This window comes from Hydra vulgaris, chromosome 04 (assembly GCF_038396675.1).
Source record: "Hydra vulgaris chromosome 04, alternate assembly HydraT2T_AEP".
NCBI lineage: Eukaryota > Metazoa > Cnidaria > Hydrozoa > Anthoathecata > Hydridae > Hydra > Hydra vulgaris.
The window spans coordinates 22779641-22806440 of NC_088923.1; the positions used below are offsets into that span (position 1 = coordinate 22779641).

Here is a 26800-nt window from a genome sequence, read left to right on the forward strand (position 1 = left end):
ATTTTTGTTTAGATGTAAACATTAATTTTTATAGAGATTAAGTTAACAAATATTTATTTTCTTCGTTTATTGCTTATATTCCAAGCATATTGCACAATGATAACAATTTTCTTTCATTATTTTCTAAAATTTTGATACATTATTATAGAAAAACTCGAACTACCACAAAGCTTAAAAACAATAAAAGTTCAAAATACTCAGGGTTTAAACTGACGCATGTAGGCACCATGTTACGGTTTTGACACATACATTTTATTAAAAATAGCAGGTTAAGACTTTTTAGGAAAACGTTTATATTATACTTATAAGCTAAAACAACGAGTATCAATCTACAGATTTACTGATACTAAATGTCATTGAATTGTTTGATAGCAGGCTTCCGTCAAATCAGCCCGCAAAAGTAATAAAAGCAATCTAGTTGTTTGTAAATAATTTTACAAAATGATTTAAAAACCGCTAAGTTTTTAAGCGAGAAATTCTCAGCATTCGTCAATTCCCATAAGTGCAACTGTCTTCTTTCGAAAATTCTGTTTAATTCGTCGTGTATTAACAATTCTAGTTCTGATTTGTTTGAGGTCTAAACTAAATTTTTTTGCAAATACTACCATTTCTTTACGGCCTAAAAAAACAAAACGATTAAATTATTAACTTTAGAAAAAAAATAGTAATAATCGAATTAAGCGAAAAGTTAAAATTTAAAAGATTTTACTAGTTATGCATTAATTTTTCCATAAATGTGTTTTTGTAAATGACGCTAACACGTTGAAAAGAGCAGTGTAACTAGTTTGTTATGGTTTTGATGTCTACACTTGCACTGGGTGTGAACTGAAAACCGCTTTAAAAGCAAATAAAAAAGACTTCATTATAAAAAACGGATGAAATACCTGGATATCCACGATTTTTTTCGAGGTGAATGGCAAATTCTTTATAAAACGCAACTTTACTAGTCTTATTCCATAACTTTTTTTCAACTGTTAAAATTTTCTTTTCATTGATCGCTTTTTCTGTATAAAATAAAATTAGGAAAAGTATTTTCCACCTTCCGTTTCCTTGACATAATAAGCAATAATAATAAGCTTAGTTAATAAGCAGAGAAAGGCAAAAATTCATATGGGGAAAAAACATGAATATATAAAAGTGGATATAGTTGAAGTTCGATGTACAAATTTACAAATGCTTAACTACATCAAAAATTATTGACAATTATAATGGCATTTGCAGTTTCAAAACTATCAATTTATTTATGACAGTTCTGATTATTTACTTTCAAAAAATTAAAATGCCTTTAAAAGCATTATATAATCTTTAACTAGAGTTAAAAAGCATTTGTTTAAAAGCATTTTATAATCTTTAAATATAGTTAAAAAAAAAAGTTTAATAAAGCCTTTGACTAGTGTTTGCCAGTGGGCTCGTCCATAAATTACGCCACGCAATTTTCGACCGCCTTTGAAACCTCCCTGCCCCCCTTTTTACAATACCGTGACACTTTAGTAACAAGTTCCGTATGAGTAGTCAGAGCCATTAACCCCTCTCCTAGAGCGTGATGTAATTTATGGATGACCCTGGCGTTTGATGTTTTACCTAACCATGTCAGTATTGGCTTCAACAAGACGTCCTCAATTTAGAATTAGGATATTTTTATTTTCTTTAAACATAGTTCAAGGGTTAAATAAAAAAGTACATTATTTTAAAAGGTAAAAAATAAAATATAAGCAATTGAACCTTTTTCAAGTTTTAGCACTTGTTTTATCTTTATTGCACCATCCAGTTTACTATCATTTACAGATATCTTTGTAAAATCAACTAATAATGAGAAATTATTAAACTGTCAGAGACAAATTATACAATCCAAAAAATGACAATTAAAAACGTGAAAGAGGACAGTATCGACAGTCGGTATTTAACTTGAGATAATAAAAATAATAACAACAAAATTATACCATATCAAATGTACTCAAAATGGCTTTAACATAAACAAAACAAAAAATTTTTACAAAGTAAAAACATCAAAAATAATTTTTTAACCTTTTAAACATGTTAAAACAATGTTATTTTGTATCTATTTTACTTTATACAATATTTATTTAGGCTAAATTTATGTTTTGCTTTAAATTTTCATTAAAATTTAAGTATAAATTAAAAACACAGGTTACTATCGCGTTACTTAAGTTTAGAAAACATATTTAATATTAAAGCATGAACTAAGTTTGTGGTAGCTTAAGCATCATATTAATTTTTTTTATTAGGAAATTAAGAAATTACATTTCTCAACATTCCTCACCTTCATGGAAAGATCTTTTAGGATACTTTTTTCTCCCAGTTTCACTTTCTATAACTTTAGAAAAAATGATAATATAAAAAAATAATAATTAAAAAACTTACCTTAATTAATACAAAAAAAGTAAACAAATAAAAAATCAATTAAACCTTTTTTTAACTCAAGGATTGGCTTAATTTTTAAACCACTATTCAGTTTACTATCATTTTTAGATTTTAACTCAACTAATAAGTAAAAAAAAAAAATTCTGTAAAAATCAATTAAACAGTAAAATCAATAAAACAGTAATTTTATTATATTAAATTTAACTTTAAAAAAGCAATCAACATTACTCACCATCAGCTGGTATTACATGTTCCTTTATAGTGCATATCTCTTGTTCAGCTAAATTAGAAATACTTGACTTAAATGGATCAACCTTGCTCACTTCTTGAATATCTCTTAGTCTTTTGCCTGTTGTTTTTATTTGTAAGGATCCAGGAGCAGCTTGGTAAACATTTTGATTAATTCTTTCTGAATGTCCAAAGTGATTATAAATTAAAGTTTTTTCCTTTTCTGATAACTCCAGCTTTGCCAAGATTGTAGCAATACGATGCCGATTTTGAGTAGCATTAATTGCACCTTTTTTATCTAAGCGAATTAATATTTCGTTTATGCAATGCCAACCACTAGCATGGCTCATGCTTTTTTGGGTACTAGCAAAAATATATTGGTTTTCATCAGGAATTCCAGCATTTTTCCTAACCTCTTTGTTTGTCAGATATCGCATTGCTTTTATGCATTCTGGTGGAAAAAGAACAGGAACTGTGTGATCCGAACCTTTCCCTGTTTGATAAGTGATAAACATTTGCTCAATATTAAATTCTTCAGGCAGATCTTGTTTATCCATCCATTCTCCATTTAAAGCCTCATTCCACTGAAATAAGTGCAATCGCACTGGTTCTCCACCTCGCCTGGCATTAAATATAGTCAAACATGTGGCAGTTGCAGACCGGATAGTGACAAATGATTCCCATGGATGTTGAAAATCATCAATAGAATTCATAATTTTGTTACATTCCTCAATAAGCAGTTGAACATCTGCTTCATTTGGGAGATTAATTGGTTTCCGCAAATCAATATTTTTACGATAATTTAGATTATAATAAGCATCACCAAATAAATCATCCTCATAAAGCTTTAAAACCTTTAAAAAGTCGACTACTCTCTGAAATTTTAAATCATCATTTTTTACCAAAAAGTAACCAATCAAAAACTTTGCTGTTAACTTTAATAAATTAAGTATACTGATTTTTCTAATAAAGAATTAATAGCTTCTCCAACGATGGTGATTACTTCTCGACAGTACATATCAGCTGCATTATTTAAGATACTATCTAATTTAACAGCTTTCTGGTTGTTATAGATACTTTTAAAAGATAAGTATAATCTTGCAGTTAACCGCATTCGTGAACGAACCAATCTTTTAGTCTCTGAAACTTTATAATAAACAAAATAAACAAAGTCGTGTTTTGTGTACTTGTTGGTTTCTGGTTTTGAGGTATCAACCTCAATTTTGCCATGTGTTTTAATTAGATCCAAACATTTTCTAGTAGTTTTACAAAAATCATCACAAGTTGATTTTAGGTCTTCTTTAGAAATATTACTATTGGAAGCTTCTGTAAAGGTTTATGTTATGTAGTTAAGAGTTTTTAAATAAAATCAAAACACAATTGTTTTATTTTATGTAAAATAACAATAAAATATAACTCAAATTATACCTCCCTATTTATTGCTCCAATTTCAACATAATAGAAATATTACTATTGGAAGCTTCTGTAAAGGTTTTTAGTTCTTCCCAAGAAGCACATCTTTCAATTATAGAAGTTGTAATTAAACTAGGAAGTATGGCAATAAACTCTGTTTCTTTGTTTGGTGACGAACACACTAACTCATTTTCTTTTTCAACAATAAGATCACATTTTTTAAAACTTGATTCAGTAATGATATCAACAGGGGATTGATATTGATATTCGATTTCTGAGTCAGAATCATCAAACAATGGCTTTTCCCATGTAACTTTTAAAACATCTAAATTCTAAACAACAAATGGCTGATAAGTTAACATAAAAACTTAATTAAACGCAAAAAACACTTTAAAATTTTTAAATTATAAAATTAATTAAAAAAATTTAAGTAATGGGAAATGTTAGTAATATATTAAATATTACTGACATTTTGCATTATTTAATTTTTTTAAAACATACAGTGTTCATAACTTATCTAAGATAAAAATCGATAAAAAAAACAAAAAACTTAAAAAAAGAAACAAAATTGTAACGAAATATCAAATTTCAATTAAATAAACTAGAAAAACTTAAAAAAATTTTTATACAACTTTTATATCCTTTTTTTATATTCCAATCATTACAAATCTATAATGTAATAATTTTTTTTTTCAACTGCCGCACATATTTACACATAATTTCACATCTAATATTGAGTATTAATCATTAAATGCTGTCCTCTATAAAGAGTTTTAACTTTGTTAAGGTTGTAAAAATTGTTGTAAGGTTATACAAAACTGTTTAATTTTAATAATTTGTACACTATTTAATTTTAGTACTTTGTTGCATTTTACTTACAATTTAGTAAAATGCAAAGAACTTAATTGGATTTGCCTAAATCTAACCAAAGCTTGAGTAACACAATCCAGTTCAACATGTGACAAAAAAGTATTTGTTGTTTCTTTACTCATTTTAACTTGACAAAATAAATTTTAAAAATATATTTTTTAAAAGTTCTTTCAAAAAATTGGTAACACTTGATAAGTAGTTTTTGAGTAATTAATTCCATAGGTTCACTGTTTTCACAGATAAAATATATTTTCATTTTATGCATATGATCAACCAGTAACTTATTAACATCTGTCTAGTACACCCACTGAATACAGTACACCTGCCTATAGTTTAATATATCTGCTTAATAAACATGTTGATGTTTATTTTTTAGCATGGTGTTTTATACCAAAACCAAATATTTATTGCAAGAGACATATGCAAAGAGTTATAAAACTACTTATTATTGATGTTTAAGTTACAAGCTTATTTTATACCTCAACTTTAAATTACAAGCTTATTTTATATCTCAACTTTAAGTTACAAGCTTATTTTATACCTCAACTTTAAGTTACAAGCTTATTTTATACCTCAACTTTAAATTACAAGCTTATTTTATATCTCAACTTTAAGTTACAAGCTTATTTTATACCTCAACTTTAAGTTACAAGCTTATTTTATACCTCAACTTTAAGTTACAAGCTTATTTTATACCTCAACTTTAAGTTACAAGTTTATTTTATATCTCAACTTTAAGTTACAAGCTTATTTTATACCTTAACTTTAAGTTATAAGCTTATTTTATACCTCAACTTTAAGTTACAAGCTTATTTTATACCTCAACTTTAAGTTACAAGCTTATTTTATACCTTAACTTTAAGTTACAAGCTTATTTTATACCTCAACTTTAAGTTACAAGCTTATTTTATACCTCAACTTTAAGTTACAAGCTTATTTTATACCTCAACTTTGCAAAGAAAAAAATAAAACAGTTTTAATTTTGTCATAAAAAGTTTAACAAAAGTAAAATGAAATAACCACTAAGATATTAAATCACTATACTTTGATTTACTGAGGTCTCCTGTACAAAAAAATAATGTCCAAGAAAAAACCTTTATTACGAAACCTGTTTATGTTATGTAGTTAAGAGTTTTTAAATAAAATCAAAACACAATTGTTTTATTTTATGTAAAATAACAATAAAATATAACTCAAATTATACCTCCCTATTTATTGCTCCAATTTCAACATAATTAGCTTGGTTATAACACAATGGCTGTAAGCATGATGCCTTAACAATTAATAAGGATACAAGTAATTTTAATTTTTAACAAGTATGTCTAAATAATATACCTTAAATGTCTTAATGTATGCTCAATTAAAAAAAAATAATAATAATAATTGTATAGTATTAGCACATTATAGTACATCAAAAAAATGCAACTTGCACATTATGGTACATCAAAAACGTATCAGAAGCCTGCGTATTTGATCAATCACAACAGTCTTAATAGTCTGGACAAAATCAAGGCCATCTACAGCAAAACAAGCATCTGCTAAGGTTTTTTCATTTTATCATACTAGTCATTTTTCCACTCATAAATCCTTATTATTTCTTCATTTACAAATTTAAATAAACGAAAACAAAAAGCTACCATGTCTTTGATTTTTAAATAGAACAGTCCTTTTTCAAATGTACACCCCCCACCCTCACACCACTTCTGTAAAACCTAAAAACTTTATAAATAATTGTTAATACTTTAGATAGAAGTAACAAGAGCAAAAAGTATTAGCTTGAACTTCTAATGTTAAACAAACATTGATAGTAATAAACTCAAAATTAACTTTTTAAAGATTAAATTATTTTTTAAAATAAAAATAAAATTTGATATAATAAAACACACCATGGTCCGCCAGAACATTTTCTTAACTTTATCACCATAATCATATCTAAAAATATCAAAATTATTTCTTCTAAAAACTTTATGTGTTACACGCGCTTGCGCAAACTACATATGTTATAACAGGTATTTTAAGTCAAGAACAAATAAAAATTAGTCAAAAAAAAAAAAAATAATAAGTAAGATTTTAAAGATAGTAAATATTGGAGATAAAGTATTATGGGAAACAATCAATCAAGTGCAAAAAAATAAAATTATGACATTAAAAGATGATGATGGTGATAGTAACAATGATGGTGATAAATAAAAGACATTCACAAAAGTCATTAGTTGTATGCATAAAATATTTTTCATTTTCCTAAAATTTATTTATACACTTGCCCAAGACAAATGAGTTATTGCAGCCCAACAGGTTGCTAAAAATATTACGTTGATGCAGTATAAAATAATAATCTTTAACTAAGACCACAAAAACTGGTTTGAAACTAAGAGAGATGTGTGAAATTAACAACAGATAAAAATGATTACCCATCTGCATACTAGATTTATAAAAAAATACAACTGAATAGAACTGTAAAAAAAAATTCATAAAAAAATGTAAACTGTCTAGTTAGCAATTTCCATAGTTATTTAATTTTTTATAACTACTAAACTAAAGAGATTATCAAGGTCATATTTTAAAAATCCAGGTTTTTTTGCTTCCGAAAATACCTAGAAAAAAACTGGAAAATATTTTTAAGAAGTATCTAAATGCAATTTGTATGTCTAAGAATATGATATACATTATAACACACATAATATAAACATTATTTGAATCTGAAAAATGTTTAAATATTTTAATTTTTTGAGTAAGGAAATCATTGGTGTAGTGCTACAAATGTTACAATAGTAAAATTTTGAGGTGAGAATGACAATGTTGGGGATTTTAGAAGTTTAAGTTTGTATTAGTTTTGTTTTTTAAAAGTTTCAAAAAATTATCAATGTTTCATAAAAAAGTGCACCAACGAACACAAAAATCAACTTTTACTTTAATAATTATTTAACTAAAGTTTATAAATTAACTTAATTTATATGAAAAAATTATTATACTAAACTACACTAGATTTTTAGATGAAATAACTAAATTATTATGTCTACAAACAACATAATATAGCGTAGATTAATTGAGTAATTACCTTTACTGTTTAAATTATTAACAAGTACCAAAAAAAATTTTTTACTTGTATTTCCATAAAATTATTTGGATATTTCAAAAAAATAAAATTTTAAAGAAATATTGCAGAATTGCGGAAATATCCTGAAAATTATAAACCATGCAACTAACATTTTAAGTAACATAGACAATAAATGAAAAGAGGCTTTTAAACTACTTTTAAGGAAAAAATGACTTTAGAGTAGCAATTTGTACCTAGAGTCCTTTTATATAATGGCTCTAGGACTGCAATGAAATATTTTCTCATTGCAGATCATAAGTATCAAGAGCTCCTGACACCAGATAAAAGAAAAAAATTGTAATTTAAAGCTGGTGTTCTTTTTGAGACACTACATCCCTTTTATTTATTCATAAACTTCCTAAAGAATTATTTTAAAGTAATTTTATAGTATAATTTGATGACAAACAGTATAAGAATTTACTAACTAAAAACTAATTTTTAAACTAAAAAAAAATCACGCAAACCATATATTGTAAGCTGAAACCCAAATGGAATAATATTTTAGAACATAAAATATACCTGAGTTCAGTACCACCATCTATTGTTTTTGTAGCGAAAAGACAAAGACTAACATAATTAGACTCAACTATTCTCTTCATTTCTGCATTGGCATAAATTGAAGGTGAGCCATTTACCATGCATCCCATGAAACTTAGTTGGTTTGTAGCATCAATGCTTTAAAAAAAAAATCAGAAATTAAATGAGTATCAGAAGAAAAAAAACAATAATAGAGTAAATTTATGTTTTATAATTTTCATGAGTAAATTAAAATTTCATGATCAATGTTTATTTTTGTATTTATATTTTGTTAAATATGTAAAAAATTTACATTTATATATGTAATCAGTTCTAAAAAAGCCATACAAATTTAAGAACCATAAACCATACAAATTTGAGAAAATAATAAAAAATGAAAAATATTTTACTTACCAAACAGATTTACCATAAATATCTTTGATCCCATTATAGATAAAACAACCCAATCCTTTATTCTCATATTGTTGGGACCTGAATTTTGCCTCATTTAAACTAATAACATCACCTATTTAATACAGATACAAAAATATTTATACACATAAGACAGGGTTGCCACCCAATAGATAATTCAAAATTTCAGGAAATTTCCAGGACTTTTAAAGGAGCGTTTTGTGTTTTTCAAAGATATAATGTATTTGTATTTGAATAATACATAATGGAATATATTTCATAATTGTAATAGGATATCTATAATTAACGTAATTGTATTTAATCAAATGCATTTGATCGCAACCATGCTTGACATTGATTAAAAATATGTTAATAAACGTGGCAGAAAAACTTAAGAAAATTGCATCACAATAACACAACTGCATCACAAACAACACAATTGTATCGCATATTATACAAAGACCACCATCACCAACAAATTAATATTATTAACACAGCAAAGTAAAAATCTTTATATTCACATGACAACTAAATGTTAAAAAAAAAAAAAGATTTAATAAAATTTGAAAAAACACCTAAAAATATACCTCTGTACTGTAAAAGAAAGTCCCCTTTCAGAAACTTATTTGTTGCAAACACACCATAACCTGAATTGGTTAAACAATAAGTGAGTCCGATATATTATTTACTAAACTTTTAGTTTTAAAACTTTAATGTTTTGATTATGAATGCTATAAAAATATACATACAACCTCCAAAATTTTAGCAACCAAAAGTTAAAAAATATATTACTCAAACTTTACTTATCCTGTGATAACAGAATATAAATTTAAATGACACTTGAAATTTTAATTATGGCAAAACAATTGCGATAAAAATAATGCTAAAAATTACAATTTAAAAGACTTAAAACAGTCTAAATAATCACAGAAAATATGTTAAACATAAGTCCTCATCAACACAATTGCATCACAATTATTCGTCATCAAGAAAACTTTACGTACTTTTATACAATAAAAATCATTAAAAAAAAAAAAATTTATGACTTTTAAAACAAAATTAAACAAGAAATGAGAAACTAAACCTTGAAGTTCATCCAAACCATTAATATTTTTTGATGGCTCCATCAATCAATATTTAAGATCTAAAATCATTAGGAATATTAAGGGAAGATATTATTTAACCAACCCTGGAAACTAGGAAAAAAGAGGTCGGTAATAATTTGCCAACCTCAATCTTTTATAAGTCGGGATCTGGTCAGCAAAAAAATTTTGATACAAAGGTAATAAAACATAAACCATAAAACACAAACCATAAAACATTAAAATGAGATAAGCAATTTTTTATTGACCTCTAACACTTTGAGGTCAGCAGTTAGGTCAGCATTGCAGAATACAGGCCCTAGTTTTGAGGGCTGCTTAACTAAAGATATTACAACAAAAAAACTATAAGATATCATCAAAATTTCTATATGAAACTTAAAGAGATTAAATAGAAACAATGAATATGACTTTTGATTCAATAATTAGCAACATAAGGCTTTATCTAAATTTTTAAGTGTCATCTAGATACTTATTTTAATACTTTAATTTATGAATAAAGACTTATAATATATAACAAGGAACAATAAAGCAAACATAAGAGCGACATAAAGACCTTCTAAAGATATTTTAAAATATAGATCAGCCAAACAAAAAAATCAAGGGTGACTATTTAGAATAAAAATTAAAAAGCAACAATAAAACAAACCTTAAGGCAACTTGCATATTTATTAAGAGATATTTTTATAGTAAAACTCAGTAAACCAAAAAAAACCTAAAGGTGACTTTTAAAACAATATATAAAAAGGAACATTAAAACAACACTTAAAGTGACTACTAGATTTTTATACAGATACTTTTTAGTAAAATTCAGTTAAAACAAAAGAATCTTGAGGTGACTTTTAAAACAATATATAAAAAGGAAGAACAAACTAAATTTTAAGTGTCATCTATTTCTTTTAAAATACTTTATTTTATATCTAAAGAAACTTAAGGTAAAGTTCAAAACAAAATATAACAAAAAACAATATAGAAAACTATAAGGCAAAATATATACTTTTTAAAGATATTTAAAAAATATAATTCAGCCAAACAAAAATTTAAAGTGACTTTAAAATGAAAAATAGAAAGCAACAATAAAACAAACCTTAAAGCAACTTATAAATTTTTTTTCAATTGTATATTTTTATAGAAAACTAGGGCTGCCAATTTGAACTTTTTTTAAAAATTTTAAACACTTTTGAACTATTTAGGAAAAAAGTTCGAACTTTTTAAAACTTTTTAAAATAGTTTTTATTTATTTAAAGTTGAAAACAAAAGGGTACAAGTAAATACAAAACTGTTTATTTACTTATAAAGACTTTTTATTTGTTTATAAAAAGTAAATGCAAGGTATCATCCTGCAACCAGTTTCTTTTTCTATACGAAAACAATCTAAGGCTAGAGAGCCCTTTCACGAGATCATACCATTTGAAAACCATTTATTTTGATAAAACATTTTTGGTTCTTTAGCTACAGTCAATTCTTAGTTATAATTTCTAATATTGTTACCATTTTTGGCTTTTTTATTAATATCGAGTCTATCTCTCTAAGCTGGAATATTCTTTGAACAAGATTAATTTGCTATCTATATTATTTCTTTAAATAAAAAATACCTATATTATTTCTTTTTATTTTGTTCTTAAACTGACCTGGATTTAACAAATATATCATTTTTATGTACTAAATTATTATTTTACTAATTTAATTTTTATTAATGTTATTACATTTGAGAAACTCTATTTTGTGTTTATTTATAAGTGCCTTGTAATAGCGCGTGTTGAGACACATTTGCTTCTTGCAGCTTTTTGCAAAAAATGAAATTACTCCTAAACTTCAAATCTTCTAGATGTGCTAATGCTGAGAAGCCATTCTTGTTTGAACTTAAAACTCTTTACAATTTTAATTTCAAGCGTAAATAAACAGTGGTTAAATGGTGAAAAATTACCAGTCACTGTTTAACTACTTTTTAATAGGAAAAAACCGATCCTAACTTAAATGCAATGGCGCTACAGGTATATAAACTTGATTATATTTTCAGAGTTTCCAGGCAAACACAAAACAAAAAAAAAGCAAATATACTCAAATTTATAATTTTTACTTAAATTTTAGCTTGTTTTACAAAAAGTAATGAAAAGAAATTTTTTAAAATTTAAAAGTTCAAACTATTAGGAGAAAAAAGTTTGAACTTGAACATGTTCGAACTAGTAGCCCTAGATAAAACTCAATAAAACAAAAGAACTGAGAAGAAATTTTTAAAACAATATATATATATGAAAGGAAGGATAAAGTAAACCTTAAAGTGTCATCTAGATTATTTAAAAAAAAATTTATTTTAAAAATAAAGAAACTTTTATAGCTAAAAAAAGAAAATGGTAAAATTTAAATCAATATATAAAATGATAGAAAAAACCAAACCTTAAGAAGTTTACCAGATTTTTTTAAAAAAAATTTTTTTATAAATAAAAAAATTTCAACAGGTACTTTTAAAACATAATTAAGCCAAACAAAAAAACCTTAAGTTGGATGCTAACAAAAACTTTTGTAATGTATCAAATTTTTTATATGTATTTTTAAAGAGAAATTTCTGTATTATAAAAAAATATATACTTCTATATATATTTTTTTACTTTTTTTTTCTTCAATAAATTTATCCCAGTCAAAATATTTATCTTAGCAACACCCTTAGCAACCATAATTTCAATATTATGGTCTATATAAGTCTAAAAAAGTTTTGCATCAAACTAAAAACCTATTATTTAACAAAGCCTTATAAAATTCTTTGACTCCCAGGTTCCTTAACCATTGAAAACAGTTTTTTCTAAGTTGCCAGAGCAATTGTTATCATGAAACAAAAATCACTCTTTCAAATTAATCCTTTTTCAGTTGTTGTCATTTTAGTTCAAAAAAAGTGGTCAATTTAGGATATTTTATTGATATAGCCCTTTTCACAGTCTCTCTCTATAGATTTAATTTGATTTTACATTGTTTTTATTGATTTGGTTTCCATGGTAACAGTAGTAAAAGCAGTTTATAATATTTTATAGCTTTTATGCAAGTTACTCACCATATAGTTCTTTTTCATTCCTGATACATGATTTTAATTCCATTTAAAAGACTTAATAGTGTAGCATTAATTTTTGCAGAAATTCAGCTTTTTTTAAATTTTGGCTGACATCCACCTTAAGGTGACTTTTAAACAAAACTTTAAAGAGAACAATGGAAACAACCCTTAATTAAATCTAAATTACTTTTACAGATAATTTTAAAATATAATTTAGACAAACAAAAAAATTTAAGTTGACTTTAAAACAACATATAAAAAGGAGCAGTAAAACAAACCTTAATGCAACATTTAGATACTTATATAGATATTCCTATGGTAAAACCCATTTAAAAAAAAAAAGTGGCTTTTAGAACAACGTATAAAGAAGAATAAACGAAACCTTAAAGCAATCACTAGATTTATTTTTAAATACTTTATTTTATAATTAAAAAACTTAAGGGTAAAATATAAAATAATATTTAACAAGGAAAAATGTCGCAAACCCTTATGGCGACATATAGACTCTCTAAAGATGTTTTAAAAATATAATTCAGCCCAAACAAAAAACATTAAGGTGAATTTAAAAAAAAAAAGAAGTAAAAAGTAACAACAAAACAAACCTTAAGGCAACCTCTAGATTATTTAATAGTAAACTCGGTAAAACAAATAAAACCATAAGGTAACTTTTAAAGCAATATATAAAAAAGAACATTTAAACAATACTCAAGGTGAAAACTTTTATACAGATACTTTTATAGTAAAATTCAGTAAAATCATGAGAACCTTGAGGTGACAAAAAGAAAAAAGGAAGAATTAACTAAATCTTAAGGTGTCATCTAGTTTTTTTTGAAATATGTTATTTTGATACTAAAGAACTTAAGATAAATTTAAAACAGTATATAATAAGGAACAATAAAGCAAACTCTATAGGCAATATAGACTTTTGAAAGATACTTTAAAGCTATAATTCAAACAAACAAAAAAAAATCTAACATGATTTTAAAATGAAAAATAGAAAGCAACAATAAAACAAACCTTAAGGCAACTTATAGATTTTTTTCAATTGTATATTTTTATAGTAAAGCAAAAGAACTGAGAGGAAATTTTTAAAACAAATAAAAAAGAAGTATAAACCAAACCTTAAAGTGTCATCTAGATTATTTTTAAAATACTTTATTTTATAACTAAAAAACTTTATGTAAAACTCAAAACAACATATAACAAGAAACAATAAAGGAAACCTTAAGACGACCTAAAGATTTTTAAAAGATGTTTTAAAAATAATAAGCCAAACAAAAATACCTCATGGTGACTTTTAAAATAAAAAGCAACATCAAAAAAAAATTATGGCAACATTTAAATTCTTTTACAGATCTTTTAAAAATATAATTAACTCAAACAATAAATCTTAAGAAGATTTTTAAAACAAAATATCAAAGAGAACAATAAAAAACTTTATACCAACATCTATTTTTTTACATATTATAAATATTTTAATAGTAAAACTCAATTAAAAAAAGAAACTTGAGGTGACTTTTAAAACAATATAGAAAAAGGAAGAATAAACTAAAACTTTAAGCGTAAGTAAGTAAAGTGAGGTAAAAATTAAAACAATATATAACAAGGAACAATAAAGTGAAACATACGACGACATAAAATATTTGAAGATACTTTTAAATATAATTCAGTCAAACAAAAAAAAATTTAAGTTTACTTTTCAAACAAGCAAAAAATTTTTTTCACAATATATAACAAGAAAAAATAAAGCAAACTTCAAGGTCACATATATACCTTTTTAAAGATTTTTTAAAAGATAGTAATTAAAAAATAATTTTTTAAAATAAATAACAAGGAGCAATCTAACAAACCTTAAAACAACATATAGACTTTTTGAGAATATTTTTAAAATATAATTCAGCCATACAAAAAAAACCTTAAGATGACTTTTAAAACTGTGTAAAAAAAACAAAAAACTATTCACAATATATAACGAGAAACAACTAAGCAAACCTTAAGGTGAAATATAGACTTTTTTAAGAAATTTAAAAATAATATTCAGCCAAACATAAAAACCTAAAGGTGACTTTTAAAACTAACAAAAAATTTTTTTCACAATATATTAAAAGAAACAATTAAGCAAACTTTAAGGCGACATATAGACTTTTTGAAGATATTTTAAAATATAATTCAGCTAAACATAAAAACCTTAAGGTGGCTTTTAAAACTAAATAATAAAAAAAACAACCATTTACAACAACAAGAAACAATTAAGCAAACCTTAAGGTGACATATAGACTTATTTAAGAAATTGAAAAAATATAATTCAGCCAAACAAAAAAACCTTAAGGTGACTTTTAAAACTAGCAAAAATATTTTTTCACAATATATAACAAGAAACAATTAAGCAAACTTCAAGGCAACATATAGACTTTTTGAAGATATTTTAAAAGATAATTCAGCCAAACATAAAAACTTTAAGGCGACTTTTAAAACTATTAAAAAAAAATTATTTAAAAACTAATTAAAAAAAAAAAAAAAAAAAAAACTATTCACAATATAACAAGGAACGACTAAGCAGACCCTAAGGTGACAGACTTTTCAAAGAAATTAAAAAATAATATTCAGCCCAACACAAAAACCTAAAGGTGACTTTTAAAACTGCCAAAAATTTTTTTTCTCAATAACAAGAAACAATTAAGCAAACTTTAAGGCGACATATAGACTTTTTGAAGATTTTTTAAAATATAATTCAGCCAAACATAAAAACCTTAAGGTGACTTCTAAAACTAAGTAAAAAATAACTATTTAAAATAAATAACAAGGAGCAATTCAACAAATCTTAAAAACTATTGACAATATATAAGAAGGAACAATTAATACATATAGACTTTTTGAAGATATTGTAAAAATATAATTCGGCCAAATATAAAAACCTTAAGGTGACTTTTAAAACTAAGTAAAAAAAAACTAAAAAACTATTTACAATATATAAAAAGGAACAATTAAGCAAACCTTAAGGCGACATAGACTTTTTTAAGATATTTTAAAATATAATTCAGCTAAACAAAAACAAAAAATAACATGATATTTAAAATAAAAATTAGAAAGCAACAATAAAACAAACCTTAAGGCAACTTATAGATTTTTTCTATTATATATTTTTATAGTAAAGCTCAGTAAAACAAAAGAACTGAGAGGTAATTTTTAAAACATATATAAAAATGAAAAAACAAACTTAACCTTAAAGCGTCATCTAGATTTTTTTCAAAATACTTTATTTTATAACTAAAAAGCTTAATGTAAAATTTAAAACAATATATATCAAGGAACAATAAAAGAAACCTTAAGGTGACATAGATTTTAACCTTTAAGGTAACCTCTAGATTTTCGAATTGACATTTTAATAGTAAGTGATCATCCATAAAGTACATAAGCTCGGAGGGGAAGAGGGGGTCCGCAGATGGTGTATATGAGATGGGAGGGCAGTGGGTTGATTATATATGAAAGGAGTCTCTAAATTTAAAAAAATATCATAAAATGTTAGATAAATAGGTTAAAAGCGTAGGTACTTTTAGGGAGGTGGTAGGTACTTAAAAAAGCGTATTGCAAAATGCGGGAAGAAGGGAGGGGGGGGGAGGATTGACAAAAAAAAGCATATGTTCTTTTTGGACGATCCCTAAAACTCAAACAAAAGTACTCGAGGTGACTTTTAAAACAATATATATAAAGAAAGACAAAATCAAACCTTAAGTCATCATGTAAATTTATATACAGATGTTTTATTTTATATCTAAAGAATCCTAATGTGAAATTTAAAACAATATTTAGTAACTTGTATATATTTACAAGAAACTAAACCTTGAGGCGTCATTTAAATTTTTTAAAGATACTTTTATGATGTATTTCATCCAAATAGAAGAGTTTTAAGACAGCTGAAATTAAAGACTGAAGTCAAAAAAAATAATAAATAACAATAAATGGATAAGTAAAGGCTTCGTCTCGATTTTCTTTTGACATTGCTATTTGAGTTAATTGAAAAAAAAACCACGAGGTAAGTTTTAAAACAGGTTTATAATTTACCTAAAAGATCCTCAAGGTTTAATGATTGACTGCTTATAATATATACCAGGGCTGCGAAGTCAGAGTCAGAGTTGTAACATTTTCAGGTTGTTGTAACATTTTCAGGTTGTTGTAACATTTTCAGGTTGTTGTTTCAGGTTGTTGTTGAGTTGTAACAGAGTCAGAGTTGTAACATTTAGTGGAGTCGGAATCGCTATACAAAATCACGACTCTGACTCCAATAGTAAAACATTAGGTGCACATTATAGTAAATGATTTATTTATTTATGATATATTAAATAATATAAATATAGCATTACTAAAAAAGTTTGCTCAAGTATTATTTAAAAAGATAAAGTGCCATTATAAAAAGTCAACTCGTGTTCAACAAGTACTATTATAAAAACTCAACCATTATAGTTAACAACAAGCCATTATAAAGTTAACAACAAGCCATCATAACATATATAATAACAAGTCAAAAAAGTAGAGACAATAATGTTAAAACATAATTTTAAAACTATTTTTACCTATAGATTCATTAATTTTAACTTTGAGAAAACCTTCTTGATCAATTTTTCTTTGAATATAGTACTTTGCAACATTTTTTGGTTGACATTTTTTTCTTTTACACACTAGATTAAATAACTTATTTATAACTTTAAGATCAATGAATAAATCAAACAAAATATATTTAAATACCTAATTTTTTTTTTTTTTCTTGTTTAATAATCTGTCACTCAATAAAACAAAATTTTGTGAAATAACATAAATAGCCTAATAATAAACAAATTATATTCAAATTATAAAAAAATTATATTTACAGTTAGACATTTTTGAACCTTAACATAATGTTGATGTGCTTGACATGAAATGTCAGACACAAAATATTACTGTATAAGTTTCGTATACTTTAAATCGATTTCAGTATGAATGGTAATAATGAATATTAAAACTATAAATTCATATTAAGTAATTATTCATAGTAATTTAAACATGTCTGTCTCTAAACACTGCTTTCATAAATACGGGCATAAATCTATAAAATATCAAAGCATTAAAACTTGGAACAACCTTAATTATGAACTAAAAGCTCTCAATTCATTCTCAACCTTTAAAACTAGATTATTCTACTTTTTATTAAAAAAATATAGTTAATGTTTTTAATTTCTATAATCAATTTTTGTTGTCTTTAGTATTTTTATTTTTTTAATTTCTATTATATATTTTGTTGTCATTACTATTGCTTATTGTTATTCTTATAAACATTTACATTACTATTATTAACTACTTTTAACTATTACTACTAATATTAATATTGTTATTATTATTATTATTGTTATTACTACTATTATTATTATTGATATTATAATAATTATTATTATTGTTGTTGTTGTTATTGTTGTAATTGTTATTATTATTAGTAGTATTATTAACACTGTTATTTTTATGTTATAAAGTTATTATTAACACCGTTACTTTTACGCCGTGGATAGAGTACCGAAAGTCGGTACTATAAGAAAATATTCTTATAGTACCGGAATCGCGCCCATTGGTTGCAAAAGTCACGTGTGAAAACAAATCCTGATTTTAGATAATTTGATATAAACGAAATGACATATCAATTAACAAATTTGAATACAAGGATATTTTAGGATAACTGATTCTAGTTTTATAATTTTTTATAGGAATTGGAAATTAAAAATTTATTTGTTAGCAAATGTTAGAAATTGTTAGCAATTGTTGGAAATTAAAAATTTGTTAGCAATGAAAAAACATGTGGTTAATCATCAAAATCTGTGTTCAATCTGTAATAAGAAATCATCAAACATTAATTGGAGGATGTACCTACAAATAACCTATGTTTCCATTGAGTTAATTAAATCAATATAAAGAGTTTGTAATTATATCCGAAAAATCAAAAAATGTAAATTGTAAAATAATTATGGGTGATTTTAACGATCATGACATTAATTAGAGTAAGACTTGAAGGGTCTGGTGAACTATAGTACTGTTACATTCAAGTATTTGATTGATCAATATATATAATCGATTGGTTGTATATATTGATAGCTACCTCATACATAATATAATTGAGTCAACGTTTTCAAAATCTATCTACAATATCAAAATTTAAACCACCACACTTGGTCCAATTTTAGGTATATGGTAACCATTTAAATTCTTAAGTAAATTTTAGAACTTTAGTTTAGTAACAGAAACAAGATTTAATTTGACAATGCAGAACAAACAAGTTTTATTGTAGAAAAACAAGATTTTTCTCAGTTTGTCAAAATCAATTAAAACCCAATGAAAAACAGATGTTTTTTGCATGTAGGAAATGCCAACAAATATTTTAAAAGCCCAAATAAGGTTAAAAAAGCATAGTTTTTAATTATTTCCAGTCTCAAATAAACAAGATTGCATTAAAAAACTACATTCATATACTTAATTATGTTACTTTTATATCTTTGTGATTGCCTATTAATCATCTTTTTAAGGGGAAAAGTTGAATAAACGCCTTATTAAAGCGTTATGTACAATATAAAATGGATTATTAATGTGGGTAGGTTCAATGTTTTCCCCTTACAATTATGGTTATGACGCTATTGCAAAACTAATGATACAGAGTTTGAAAGATTAAGAAATTTTAAAATTTACATAAAATTATTATTTTTTAATAATTAATTTGAAAAAGTAATAAATTCTTACATAATTAATATTCCACATAATAGCTTTTTTTGTATTTATATAAATTAGTGACTATATTGAGATTAAATCAAGTGTTAAAAATATTATAAAAAATACTAAATAAACAAAACGCTATTAAAAATATACATAATAATTATAGTTATCAAAAGTTATAAATCTGGAAAATTGTTGAAATTATACAATGGAATGCAAAGTCCTAGGGTTTACCTTCTCGTGGTGCATTTCGTTAAATAAGTTAGATGAGTTTAATACTTTTCTAATTTGTGAACTAAAAACCAAGGCAATATTAGCTTATAAAAGGTATTATTAGTAGTCTAGTCTAGCGGTATGTCACTGGGGCTTCGATGTCAGCCACCTGGGTTCAATACCCGGCTGGATCAAAGTGAATTTTGATTCCAGTTTACCATATTTGTTTAAATTGGAGCCTTAAATTGAAATTCTACCTGAGAACAGGTCCTTATTGTAAAGCAGCAATTCTAATTTTTAACATGGTTATCCTTTATAAATATTCAGAATCGTTATTATTATTTATAAAGTAAGTCCATTGAGTCAATTCACTAATTTATTCAATGGACTGAAAAATTACATTAAACAGGTAATTTTTGATTTCATTATTATTATATCAATAAATACTCAATAGCTTAATGAAATGCAAAGGAGGTTTTATTAATGATATACAATAACCCTAACTTTTAGGTGTCATCCATTAAAAACATTTATTCAATTTTTTAATTGCTTTCATATGTGTATCTGGTATATGGGGAGGGTCAATTATAAAAGTACATACCAGGGTGTCCCAAACAAACACTTTTTTAAAAATTTTAATGTTTCTCTACTGATTCCTAATCTATAGGCCTTAAATGACTCCTTAATTATGATTATTACTATTATGTCTTGGCCTGTCCTCAAGAAAGAACAATTTTAAAGTTATAGTTTATAAAGGTAAAAAAAAACATTGTTTGCTCTGCACCAACACATAGTTTTTAAAAATCTAATAAATTTTGTCTTTTTTATATAAATTGATTTTTGCTGAAAAATTATTTTTTACATATTATTTTATATACCATGCAAAAAGCAGGCAAGTTTCCTAATGCATTGCAAAAAAGTGTAGGCTCCTTAACTTATTTTCTACCAAAAAAAAAAAAAAATATGAAAAACTTTATTCCAAAATACTATTTAAATGAATGAAAAGAAGTTATCTTAGGTGGTTAAGGTAACTAAAACTCCACACCTCCCTCAGCTACTGTGTGTCTATTGCTATTCTACTGCCCCAATGCTGCTTTTAATTTTTCATTTACCATTGATTGCTGTTATTTTAATTATAATTGTTTTAAAATTGGTAAAAAATTGATAGAGCAACTAAAAAAAAAAAATGTGTACTTATCTGTTGCAGTAACCACTATAATTTTCAAGAAATAATTGTAGATATGTTAAAGCATTGAGTAAATTACAGACTCAGTGAGATGCATACTATTTAGAGAAGGAGGGTCTAAATTTTAGGTGTACGAACTTTATTGAAGACCCCATACTTGTGTCTATTACCAGTGATGCTATCCAGAAGTGATTTGGGACCACTGGTTCCAAGATAACTTTTTGAAACAATAAAATACGTTGAACGCTTCTGAAAACATTCAAGAACAGTCACTGTATGTAATGAAAATAGCTTATAATTATACTTATTATTAACTAATACAAACTGTAGTTTAGATGAAACATTTAAACGCCTGTATACTGGTAGAGAAAGGTACAAAAAAGAAATAACAAAATTACCAGTAAGGATCTACTTTTTAATATTACCAGTAAACTAAACTTCTTACCTTATTGTTTAGTTCAAATTTTCTGTAACTGTTAGCTAATGATTAACAAAGTAAATTTCAAATAATGAAAATTTACTATATTAAACCATATTTCAACAGAAAGCCAACTCAAACTGGAATTAGAAGAACTAGAGAAAAAGGAAAAACAGAATATAATAAAAAGTACTTGTTTAAACTTGTAACAAAATAATAATACAATAACAAATTTAAACTTCGGATTAAAAATTATATTAAGTTCAAAAAATTTTAAAATTATATGTTAATTTTTCTATGGAAGATGTTAACCATAAAATAAATTATTTACCTATCTTTAAATAACATATATTTAAGAATAAAATGACAACTATTTTACTTTGAAAGTTTTATTTGTTTTACTTACTCATGAACTTTGAAAAATGAAACATGAAACTCTAAATTCTAAATCTAAAATCTAAATCTGAAATTTAAAAAATCTAAAGCTCTAAAAATTCTAGTGAAAATTACTTTCGGCTAAAAACAAAAAGAAAAAACTCTAAACTATTTTAAAATTTTATAGATAAATCTGAAATTTAAAAAATCTAAAGCTCTAAAAATTTTAGTGAAAATTATTTGTTGTTAAAAACTCTAAACTATCTAAAGCTCTAAAAATTTTAGTGAAAATTATTTGCTGTTAAAAACTCTAAACTATCTAAAGCTCTAAAAATTTTAGTGAAAATTATTTGTTGTTAAAAACTCTAAACTATCTAAAGTTCTAAAAATTTCAGTGAAAATTATTTTTTGTTAAAAACTCTAAACTATCAAAAGCTCTAAAAATTTTAGTGAAAATTATTTGTGTCTGTAAAAGAAATAACTTTTAACTACCTAAAGCTCTAAAAATTCTAATGATTCTAATTCTAGATATACTAGCTATACTTTTTATGTAAGTATTTTATTTTCGCCCTGGTGTTAAATGTTAAGCGGCCTATTTATATTTAAATTACGTAAATTTAGTTGAATATAAGATCAAAGAATAAATGGAGAAAACAGTTTACCTGCAAAACCTGGAAATTAACATACAACCTGAGGACTCTCAGTATACGATTTGTAACTATGAATGAGTAAAAAAACTTAAAAAATCCAGTAGACTGAAAATATAATAGTAAAATAAAACATATGATGCTAATTATAATATATAAGTTAAGCACTTGAAACCAAATATAGTATAGCCAAGTATAACTACATTTTATTAATAAAAAAACATTCTAACAAGAATGACAAAACCAGTATTTTGATTTTAGAAGATACCCCTCTTTCTGACCAACACATTTTTTGTGAAACCACAAAAGGCATAAATCACATCCTACTGAGTCCCCAATGTCATTACCCAAGCAAGTGCTTTTTTGGCACACAGCACAAGGCCAAATTTTTTGACGAGATTTGGCATCAATTAGTTCATGGAGCACTTTCCATCCATCTGGGGTAAAATACTCTTGTAGCGATAAAAGAGCTCCTACAGCATTTTCATCAAGAATAGCAGATGATATATGATTGACTCTTTTTTCAATACAACTACCTTCAATGAGAATGCCAGAAAGAGTTTTATGGACATCATCTGGTTTTAAAAACCAACCCAGCATCACTAAATGCAAAGTTTGTAATATATGGTTAGTAAAAAATGATTAATTAACAAGTAAATTATATTATAGAAATACTAATGAAAAAATAAACATCTGCATCTTTTATACATACTAGCATGTCTTTTTGATGGATGTAATTTCAAAAAAGGTACTCTTCTTTCATGTAAATTAGGTTGTCGCTTTCTTGGCAAACCAATAGTGGTCAGAGTAGAACCTTTAGGTCGCCCACATCGAGAAACATGTTTAGGCATGCGAATCCTGTTCAGGTTAGACTCTACAAGAAATTTATGGTTTTTAAAGTGTGAAAATACTAAATTTGTTGATTTATTTGTATTTTAATAAGAAAGTAGTTTTCTTTTTGGAGCTACATGAAACTCTACAGATCTCGACTCATCAGCCATTACAGGACTATTAAAAGCTCGTTGATGCTGACGATAGTACTTTAATGTCCACCGTTCAGCACACAAGTCAATATTAAATAAATTTATTCTAAGGAACTGGCGAGCAGCAAAAATATGTCTACAAGGTAAGTGCATTGACTTTCTAAACATACATGAACAAAAATTCGAAGTCACTGTATGCAGACCTTCAGTGGTGTTTACCATAAAGTATTCATTTTCTCTTTGTAACAAATCAATGTCTCCACACAAGCTCATTTGCTTTAAAACATGTTGAGCTGCATACAATGTTAGAACTTTCTTATATGCTGCCTCAGCTGAGTTGGGATCGAACATGTCAACCAGAACTTTTTGCATTTGAAAAATAGTCTTATGATCTCTCTCGTTACGCATCGATGCTAAAACAACATTTATCTAGAAAATTTTCTAATAAACTGTTGCAGTCAATCACTTCTTTTAATTTGCCATTGAAATTTTCAAGACGGTTGTTGGTGCTGTTCATGAAGTTTCCACTAGCAAAATTTAAACCAAAAACCCAATCAACACGAATATTATGCCAGTTCTTGTTAAAATAATCTACAACAGTAGTTGGAGAAGATGAAATAAATAATCTATATAATTCATCATAAACCTCCTCTGATGTAGCATAGGCCAATTTCTGAATAAGTTCTAAAGATGAAGTTCGTTCACCGCTTGTTATCCCGAGTTTGGAAGTTGTAATCTCACGATTGAAAGTTCTGTAAACAAAAGTGTGATGTTGGCTTATGAAAAAAATTAGAAAGAAAGTTTATAAGATTTTATATGATCCATATTTACAGATAAAAATTAACAATCATGATAAAAATTAGAAGGATTCATTATCCAGTAATCAACTAGCGCTGTCACTTCTGGGTATTTAATATTACCTCATGGTGTGAAATAAGCAGAGTAATAGAGAAACCCCTGGAAAAGCACTACGTAAAATCTCTCTCTCTGTTAAGTCTTTGTCTGTCATGAAGACATTTGTCTTTGGCCAAGCAATATTAAAACTCTTAAATCTTTCAACAAACCAACTTTAAAACAAATAATAAAAAAATAATATATAGAGAAATATATATATATACAGAGACGAGATGGTCTTTCAACAACTTCAAAATATTATTCTGACTAGTCATTATTGTGGCGGTTTATAAATGTAACATATACATTTTTGAAATGCCACTTAAGAATATAAAATGTCAGTTTGATTAATTTAATATTAGTTTTGTCTGTTATTATGAATATACATCAAAGCCAGACACAGCAAAGAAATTATACCTAAGAGATGCAGCATCTTCATGCGTAAGCAAACCTACAGCAGCTATTTCACTTTCACCTATACAAAAAAGTGAATGTAAATTAGGCATAACTAAATACGATGTTTAAGGTTATTAATTATTTATAAACATCAAAACTTTGATAAAAAAACAATTCAAACCAACCAGCTCCTTCTTCGCATAGCAGAATATAAACGGGTAGACGAATTTCTAATAACTTATATGTCGCATTCATGCATAAAAACTCAGGATATGCATTGTAGGCACTGTGCATAAAAAAATCTTGAAAAAAAAGCCCTTGCAAATTATCGTCTGTATCCGTCAAAACTTCAACATTAGCATCTAAAATACATTTTATATTGTATACTGATAAGAAAATAAACTATAATTATACAAATAAATTAAATATATATGTATGAATACATATAAGAAGGAGAAATATTTTATAAATTTTTGAAATTTTCTTTATTTAGATCATCACTGCTTTTCTGGTGACACTGCACATCCATCTAATCATCATCCTTTCTGTCTTTTCCAAACGCTGAACATCATCAACCTTTATTCCCCATGTTTCACTGCCATACATCATAACACTCTGGAAGTATATGCTGTATAACTTTTCCATAATCTTTAATAAAAAACCTCTTGCTGTTAAAAGTGGAAATTCTTTGAACTTGGCCCAAGCAGACCTTACTCTCGCCCTAGATGCTTCTTCCGCTCCTACAAGCTGATCTAATTGTATCTCAAAGATAATAAAGTTACTAATTTATTTTTAAATTGAACACACTCTATCTTTCCTACACTTTTTTATGTCAATCTCAACTTTAATTTCTTTTCCATACTCACCATAAATACATTTTACACTCAAAACCAAAAATCTCAAGAGAACCTTGTATACCACTAAATCTGTTATGAACCCTTTGCTCACAAACTGTACAAACAATATAATTTGCTCCAATTCCCTTTCTATATACTCCACATGTCCACTTCCTAGTATTTTCTGCTCATTCTTGAATTTACAATGCATAACTTTAGACTTAATCATGTTTATCTAGCCCTTTTGCTTCAATTCAATCTTTTCAAGTCTCAAATCTGAATACTAATTCTTCTTCTGTTTCTGCTATCAGGCACAAATCATCTGCATAGAATAACTGCCATGGTAAACCAACTCTGAACTCTTCGTAGTGAGCTTCCAAAATAATAATAAAAAGCACAGGACTAAGCACTGAGCCCTGGTGCACACCAACCTTCCTTAAAAACTATGACTTTCTCCATCTCTTGTTTTGATTGTTGTGACATTTTCATACATAGCCATGATATCTGTCACTATCCATTTTTCAACACCTAAACACCTTAAAGCCCACCACACCACCTAATTTGGAACTCTGTCAAAAGCTTGTTCTTGGTTAATAAATGCCATCCACAGATCTTCTTTCCTTTCCAAAAACCTTTCTTAAATGGCCTTACAATGAATACGGCATCTGTTGTTCCCTTTCCTGGCCTCAAACCAACTGCATGTTATTGATAAATACACTGCTCCTTATTTTGCTTTCAATAATTTTTTGTAAAACCATCATTACCTTGTCTGGCAATTTGATTTCTCTATAAGAACCACATTATAATGTGTCTGCGCCTCCTTTATGAATCTTTACCATCCAACTTTATTTCTAATTTTTTGGGATTTTACCTTCATTTCCAATTGGATTGCAGAGATCAGACACCCATTGAAAACTTACATCCTCTGAAGCTTTAAACACCTCTGCCAATACACCAGAAGGACCAGCATAAACTTCTTACAGGAAATGAAATTGTAACGATACTAACCACTGAAGAAGAAGAAGATACTATTGAGTATGTGCGCTGTTAAAATCGAAATTACCAA

General features: G+C 26.1%; 2 protein-coding genes across 4 annotated transcripts; both read right to left on the bottom strand.

Moving 5' to 3' along the window:
• Nucleotides 1-52: 52 nt before the first annotated feature.
• On the bottom strand, nucleotides 53-4355 carry LOC136079657 (uncharacterized). Of its 3 annotated transcripts, XM_065795813.1 has the most exons (6): nucleotides 2615-4355; nucleotides 2428-2502; nucleotides 2282-2335; nucleotides 1723-1803; nucleotides 885-1004; nucleotides 53-619 (listed from the first exon to the last, which is right to left on the bottom strand). In XM_065795813.1, exons 1-6 carry the CDS (start codon nucleotides 3321-3323, stop codon nucleotides 480-482), a joined length of 1179 nt encoding a protein of 392 aa, XP_065651885.1. In that variant the 5' UTR covers nucleotides 3324-4355; the 3' UTR covers nucleotides 53-479. The 3 variants fall into 3 exon arrangements, with proteins under 3 accessions (XP_065651885.1, XP_065651886.1, XP_065651887.1); XM_065795814.1 differs by lacking the exon at nucleotides 2428-2502 and having other exon boundaries at nucleotides 2615-3535; XM_065795815.1 differs by lacking the exons at nucleotides 2282-2335; nucleotides 2428-2502 and having other exon boundaries at nucleotides 2615-3534.
• On the bottom strand, nucleotides 2988-23486 carry LOC136079279 (uncharacterized). Its single transcript, XM_065795009.1, has 10 exons — nucleotides 23338-23486; nucleotides 22856-23227; nucleotides 17870-17878; nucleotides 17632-17736; nucleotides 9505-9564; nucleotides 8921-9032; nucleotides 8510-8665; nucleotides 6780-6825; nucleotides 6098-6166; nucleotides 2988-4355 (listed from the first exon to the last, which is right to left on the bottom strand). The coding sequence occupies exons 1-10, from the start codon at nucleotides 23474-23476 to the stop codon at nucleotides 4047-4049; spliced, it is 1377 nt and encodes a 458-aa protein (XP_065651081.1). The 5' UTR covers nucleotides 23477-23486; the 3' UTR covers nucleotides 2988-4046.
• Between the last annotated feature and the right edge of the window lie 3314 nt (nucleotides 23487-26800).